The following is a 7,555-nucleotide window of genomic DNA, read 5'->3' on the forward strand; positions in this document are numbered from 1 at the left end:
GTCAGGTTTGGTTGGCTTTGTGCCTTCTAGATGGCTACCATCTTATTTCATAAATACTTCTCGGTTTCTCAAACATATCTCACCAGCCAACTCTGTGTGCGCTGCTTATTTCTTTTCTTTTCTAACCTCACGGTTAACACTTCTATATATGGTCATACTTCCTGCAACTTCTCAGGCTGTTATTATATGGAACTGAAGCTTTCTTTCGCCATGGAATTTGACAGCAAGCTATAAAACACTGCGCATGCAGGTTACTCCCCGCGAATACACAGAAGGCTTTACTTTTACCCTAACCCGGTGTCTGATAACATCTCTTGCATGCCGCTGGCTCACAACACCGTCCACGGAAGACAACAGTAGTAGATGACTAAAGGCAGAAAGACTCACGAACAAACATCAGCTGAAGACAGCTGAAGTTAAAGCCTGGCAAAGCATCAGAAAGGAGGAAACCCAGTCTCTGGTGATGTCCATGGGCTCCAGACTTCAGGCAGTCATTGCCTGCAAAGGATTTTAAACAAAATATTAAAAATCAACATTTTATTTATGATTATATTCATTTGTCCAATTACATTTGATCCCCTGAAAATGTGGAGACTGTGCATAAAAATGGTTGCAGCTCCTGAACCTATTACTTTTTAATTTTATCCAATCCCTTGCATTAAAGCTGAACATCTGCTCTTCAAATGCATCTTTTTATTTATCAATTTATTCTGTGGAATACATATGAAAATTGTGCATGTGTCCAAATATATATGGACTTAACTGTGTGCATGTGTCCAAATATATATGGACTTGGTGTGTGTGTGTGTCTGTGTGTGTGTGAGACAGTGATTAATAACCAGTTTATATGTTGATTTCCAGATTCTGGCAGTCACACACAACTATCACAATCACACTGCATTGCTCTGCTTTGAGTACAACAGAGTGTACAGTGTATCAGACTCTGTTGTTCAGCTGTTGTCTTGTTTATCTATAACAGAATCTACTTATAGACCCCACACGCCACTCACACACACTCTTCACCCTCCTGCCGTCTGGAAAAAGGTACCGAAGCATTCGGGCCCTCACGACCAGACTGTGTAATAGTTTCTTCCCACAAGCCATCAGACTTCTCAATAACTGAACTGAACTGTACTGAGCACAACATACACACACACACATCATCTGTATGGATTGCACAGACCCACAGAAAACACACACACTGACACATCATACTGTTTACATGCTGCTTACAATCCATCAAACTGTTTACATGCTGTTTTGCACACTTTTCTGCTGTTTTTGCACAAACTGTCCAACATTTCATCCGTTTTGGCACATATTTTACAATATCTCAGCCATTTTGCACATACTATACAACATTTCAGTCATTTGCTGTTTTTTTGCACAATTCTATATACTGTATTATCCTAAGGACCTGCTGCTAAGAAACTGTGTTCATTCTAATGTTACTGCACGAAATATTGTTTGAACATTCAGTATTCACACACAGTATATACACACTGGTCTGTTGGCACTGTTTCTGTTACTGTATATTTTCTTTTCTATATTGCATTTTTTTTGTAGTTTTTGTATTGTCTTGTAACTTTGTACCTGCACTGTTTTTTGTCCTGCACTGTCTTTTGTCCTGCACTGTCTTGTTTGTCTTGTCCTGCACAGTTTGCACCAGGTTGTATGACTCCTGAATGTTGTCTTTACATTCCTTTCTGTGTTGCTTGTAATCTACTATCAGGGTTAAACATGGGCTCGGTTTATAATGTACCCAGACGATCGGGGAACACCGGGCCTCCTAGTAGTGGACCTAGGAGTATAGAATACAGTTCTCGAGCCACAGATGTGCTCAAATGGATGTTTTACATCTAAACAGTGTAGGTTAATGTTGTACAACCACAGAGTTCTGTTACTAACCTCCATACATTGCTGGGTGTTGGTCTGTATATTTTTATTCAAATACTCACTTTGTATACCTTGGGTTAAATACTACTAAGACTTATAACAACTCTAATAATAATAATAATAATAATAATAATAATAATAATAATAATAATCCTTGTGTGTACAGAGAGGTTGCAGCAGAAAAATACACTAGTAAGTTAAAGGCTGTGGCTTTCTCTTTGTTTATGAACGGCTCCTATTGTGTGAGCGCTGGTCTTAGACCCGCCTCCTTGCCTGTTCTCAACTAGGTCCAGGAGATGGATAAATATTCGGTCTCTGTGTGGTGCATTTTATTGAGCGGTTTCACTTCAAGAGAGCAGCATCATGTCTGGTAGGGGTAAAGGCGGTAAGGGACTCGGCAAAGGGGGCGCAAAGCGTCATCGTAAGGTCCTTCGCGATAACATCCAGGGAATCACCAAGCCGGCTATTCGCCGTCTGGCTCGCCGTGGCGGTGTTAAGCGTATTTCCGGCTGATTTACGAAGAGACTCGCGGTGTGCTGAAAGTCTTCTTGGAGAACGTCATCCGTGACACCGTCACCTACACCGAGCACGCTAAAAGAAAGACCGTCACCGCCATGGATGTGGTGTACGCCCTGAAACGCCAGGGACGCACTCTGTACGGCTTCGGCGGATAAACGTTCAACACCGAACCACGTCAACACAACGGCTCTTTTAAGAGCCACCCAAATATCCACAAAGAGACGTTCCTTATTTACTGTGTGTGTGTGGACGCAAATGACGTCAAAAGCTGTATAAAGTAATATCCAATATATATTTATATAATAGATGGTCATTAGTACAATATAATCTTGATTGATTTATATACAGCTCTATATTTTTATGTCATATATTGTGTGTGTGAGAAATGCGTGTAAAGTTTGTTTTTTCCCCCCTTTTCTTTTGTCATAAAGCACAAAGTTGAGTGTAAAACGGCAGAAGGGGAACAAAGCACAGAGGGGACAGTGGGGGAGGAGTAAGTGTGTAGGAGGAGCGGGAGGAGGCGCTCCGCATCAGGAACTTTGGGATTATGACCAATAACACACGTTTGTTCTCTTGTGCCTAATTACAATGTCAGACTGTATATACAGCAGCCGCTAGGTGGGTGTTTCTCATTCTCTCGCAGTTCGCGCGAACAGCAACACCATGCCTGAACCAGCTAAGACTGCGCCCAAGAAGGGATCCAAGAAAGCCGTGACCAAGACGGCAGGGAAAGGCGGCAAGAAGCGCAGAAAGACCAGGAAGGAGAGTTATGCTATCTACGTGTACAAAGTCCTGAAGCAGGTGCACCCCGATACCGGGATCTCCTCTAAGGCCATGGGCATCATGAACTCGTTCGTCAACGACATTTTTGAGCGCATCGCCGGTGAGTCTTCTCGTCTGGCTCACTACAACAAGCGCTCCACCATCACCTCTAGGGAGATCCAGACTGCCGTGCGTCTGTTGCTTCCCGGAGAGTTGGCCAAGCACGCCGTGTCTGAGGGCACGAAGGCCGTCACCAAGTACACCAGCTCCAAGTAAAACGCCATCTTTATCAACACAAAGGCTCTTTTAAGAGCCACCCACTTTTTCATACAACGTGCAAATCTTCTTTCTGCTTGTGACACACACACATCACTTTTTTCCACGTATGTATTTCATCAGTGCTTCTGTATTTTAATTTGTAATTTCAATTGGTTTTGCTGTTTTTTTATTTTTATTCTTTCAAGTATCATGTGTTTTACAATCATATGTTTAAGTAATAAAAAAATAATTTTGATCATATCTGCTTTTCAAGTTGTAGACACATTTACAAGCATCCATCAGCAAAACATTTTCCAAGGTAAATTGTTTTTGTCGGTTCATGTTCTTTTGTGTTTTTAGCTCACAAATTGTTTGTACACTACCTCAGCAGGAATATGACACTGGTTTGTATTGACAATACAAACAATTAGCCAGTGAAGTTCCATCACATATTTGCTAGCTTACTGTATATTATTAAAATAGTTTTTTTTTTTTCATTCACATTTATATTAAAATCTAAGTTTTTCATTTTATGCCCTATTTCTGCTGATTGTGTACAATTTATAAAGTTATTTTTCTTTCTCTTTAAAATCATTTACATTACAGCATTTGTCAGACTCTCTTATCCAGAGCGACGTGCGTTAATGCTGGTTCACTAGGTTACATACTTAAGATACCATGAGTTTAAAACTTTTTCATTGTAACATTGAACAATGTTTTGAAGTTCCCTGTTAATTTACAGGGCATTCTTTTGTAATTGAGCTATATAAACGTATTTATTTAACTCCACATCACACATAGGCATGGGCGATATGGCTGAAAACTGTATCACGATATCAGTCGATATTGATATTTATGATCCTTTTAAAATAAGGACCAGGAGAAAAATATTACATTTAATCATTTTTATTTTAAACTTCCTCTGATCACAATCCCCTCAGTAATTAAGACAGAAATGTCAACAACCAGGAAGACTCAAATAATTAAAATGTAAACATAAGTCTAAAGTCACAATGAACACTTAACAATAACAATCTCAACATTTAAGGTGCAAAATGAAAGCAAATATAAGAAATGCTTAATAAAGTGGAAAAAAATACAAAGTGTTTAACACTTTGATATACACTCACTGTATACGTTTAAAAAACTGTTAAATTTATACAGTGAGTGTATAACAAAGTGTTAAATATAAACACTTTGTATTTTTTTCATAGATTAAATTTCATAGATTAATCGAGTAATCAGATAAAATGTATTTTTGCTTAATTAAAAGCAATATTAAATATACAAGAGAAAATAAGATGGGTCTTTTAAAATTAACTAATTGGTTTCCTTTTTTTTTTAGAAAAAATAACTTATTTTTTAAATGCATTTCATATCGCCGCTGTTGGGTGGAAACCTCCTATGTCCAAATTTTGTCAATTTCCTATTTTTTCCACACATCAATGCTATTGGTCAGTCCCCACATGGGTTTGTTATTTTTACAAAGTTATTAACCAATCTAAAGTCATGAAAATAGTTTGAGCGCAAATCTCCTAACTCCATTGGACACTTCAACTGTATGTGAAATCTCGTAACTCCACCTCTTCTTCAGTCCGTGGGAGAGCTTCACAGCAGCTTGTATCTCCGATAAAACGTGACTTTGGGAAAATGTTGTGCTAATGTTGGTACACAACAGTATATGAGAGCAATATAAGGTATAATAACTTTAACGATACAATGTTTAATAACTCAAAAAAATACGGCATTTTTTTACTTTCCTGAAAAAAATATGGTTTTGGAGATACGAGGATTCTGCCCGACAGCGACGGTATGCAATGCTTACAACAATATTTTCTATCAAAATAAACATTTAAATATTACCCATTGTTTCTCTGTCTGTCCTTGTACTGTGAAGAATGACGAAGTTGACTGAGAAGAATTAAGTACATTTAAGTGCCAAACATTCTGGGTTTTAAATGAACCCTTTTCTGAGAACAAAACTAGAACGGTACATTTCCTGAAGAAAATATGTGAATGGTGCTTGCACGTGCCAAGTTCCCCTCATCGTGCTGAGCGTTTTGATATATGAGAATGTCCATATTGTGCCAATTTTTTTTATTTTGCTTACTTTGGGGCCGGGGCTACACGTGACGTGGGCAAAACATACGTGAGGCAGTTCCCCTCATTGGGCGGAGTCTTTTGACATATGAAATGTCTATGTTGTGCTAACTTTTTGATTACGCTTATTTTGGGGGCAGGGCTACGCGTGACGTCATGTGAAGACCCGGTGGGGTGCCAATACTTTTGGACAAAAGTGACTACTAAGAAGAGTCCGGAATATTATAATAAGTATGCAGAATAACAATAATGATGCTTTGCAAGTGTGGTGGTACGAGGGGGGGGATATGAAGGTGCTAGAACATTACTAAAATACAAATAAAGATATCCGTTTCGACTACGCCACCTTGGGAATTTCACCCAAAGAATTTAAAAAGAGACACCTACAACTGGCATTCACAAGTTCGTATCACCAATTAGAGTCAGAGACATAGGTGACGATACAAAGTTCTCTTTATTGACACAAAAACATTAGAATAACTAAAACAAACATTTAGCCAAACAAGCTACAATTCTCGTCCTTGAACAGGTTGAGAGACAGGGATTAGAGCTTACCAGCATAGAAAAGCAGAAAATCAGACCATACTCCTAAGTAAATCACTGTACTTCACTGTGTACACACACGCGCGCACCCACACACAGTGAGATAGCCACTGCACACTTGTGAGGAAATACCACCACCAAAACCAGTCCTTCGCCCCTAGTGCTCAAGCCCTGCCAAGATAGATATGGTATCAACCACAGTCACATTAAAAACCTAAAACAAAAAAACAAAAGTAAATAATTAAAGTTTCACAACTGATAATTCCAATAAATCAAAATCTTAAATATACTTCAAAAATAATATTGTAAAACTAAAAAAAACAGACAAAACAATATGGAACAACCACAAAAGGAAAATAACCAAAAGATAACTTAGAAACCCGTTGGAAACAGATCTGAAAACACGTTTAGAAACACGTTTGAAAACAAATCTGGCAACCGGATTGAAACCCCGTTTGGAAACTTGATTAAAAAACCCGCTGGAAACAGGACAGCACTGCAGCCATACAAACGCGGAACACGCCAATTGGAATAATTACAGGCCGTCACGACACCTATAAACAAAGTGAGACTGTTACTGTTAGACATGTTCTCCCATTCTAATGCATATATGACTAAATACCTACCAATCGCAGATGTCAATCTTTTATAGAAAGCCAATGGAATCTTTCAACGCCGATACAAAACAGTGATCCAGCAGTGTCAGGTTCTCACAGCTTCTCCAATATCTATGCCCAATTTATGTGACAATACTAAGCAGACATTGCAGCGCGACTCGTATGGTCAAGGCAGAAATGCTCTCCAAACAAATCGCAGTCTCTAAAACACATTAAAACAGTGCACCTCTCATAATCAAGCACATGCAATAGCCAAGAAAACAAGCAACAGCGCGTTCTCCTTACCGCCTCAAGCACTCGCATCTAGTTCCGGGAAGTGACAGAAGCGCGTTAGCGACGCAGCAAATAACCAAGTGACGCATCCCAGGTAACCGTGCATGCTCCTGTTTTTATAACTCAGAGCTGCCAATCAGCTAATGCTGCACCTGCACCGTGACATAATCAAAGTCACTCCCCCTGCCACACAAGCACCATTAATAATAATAATAATAATAATAATAATAATAATAATAATAATAATAATAATAATAATAATAATAATAATAACTTTGAAATGACTGTTTAAGTATCAAAACAAAGGCACACATTAAAATAAAATAATAATAATAATGATAATAATAATAATAATAATAATAATACTGTAAAAGTAATGCAACTTTACTTCAGAACTAAAAGATTCTAAATCTACAGCTCAGCCATAACATAATCCTTTACTGTCTTCTTGGAATGCTTTGTGGTATTTAAGAGGCAAAATCATGGACAGGAACTTAAACCTAGAGGCCATGCATGGTTTCACACCGAGTGCTTTAAGCATATATAAGCATGGACAATGTGCTGTTTTGGTATACCAGCTCGATCTT

The 7,555-nt window shown here is 38.5% G+C and overlaps 1 protein-coding gene, 1 long non-coding RNA gene and 1 pseudogene across 2 annotated transcripts; 2 read left to right on the top strand and 1 right to left on the bottom strand.

Moving 5' to 3' along the window:
- The first annotated feature begins 2,241 nt into the window (after nt 1–2,241).
- On the top strand, nt 2,242–2,619 carry LOC125139751 (annotated as a pseudogene).
- A 423-nt stretch (nt 2,620–3,042) lies between these two features.
- Nucleotides 3,043–3,495, top strand: LOC113636856 (histone H2B). Its single transcript, XM_027137217.2, has one exon. It carries the CDS (start codon nt 3,079–3,081, stop codon nt 3,451–3,453), a length of 375 nt encoding a protein of 124 aa, XP_026993018.1. The 5' UTR covers nt 3,043–3,078; the 3' UTR covers nt 3,454–3,495.
- Nucleotides 3,496–5,970: 2,475 nt separating this feature from the next.
- On the bottom strand, nt 5,971–7,113 carry LOC113636874. The gene is made up of 3 exons (XR_003439203.2): nt 6,981–7,113; nt 6,705–6,897; nt 5,971–6,632 (listed from the first exon to the last, which is right to left on the bottom strand). It is a non-coding gene; the product is annotated as an uncharacterized LOC113636874 (long non-coding RNA).
- Between the last annotated feature and the right edge of the window lie 442 nt (nt 7,114–7,555).

The sequence above is a fragment of the Tachysurus fulvidraco genome, chromosome 20 (genome assembly GCF_022655615.1).
Source record: "Tachysurus fulvidraco isolate hzauxx_2018 chromosome 20, HZAU_PFXX_2.0, whole genome shotgun sequence".
In the NCBI taxonomy this organism is placed as follows: Eukaryota; Metazoa; Chordata; class Actinopteri; order Siluriformes; family Bagridae; genus Tachysurus; species Tachysurus fulvidraco.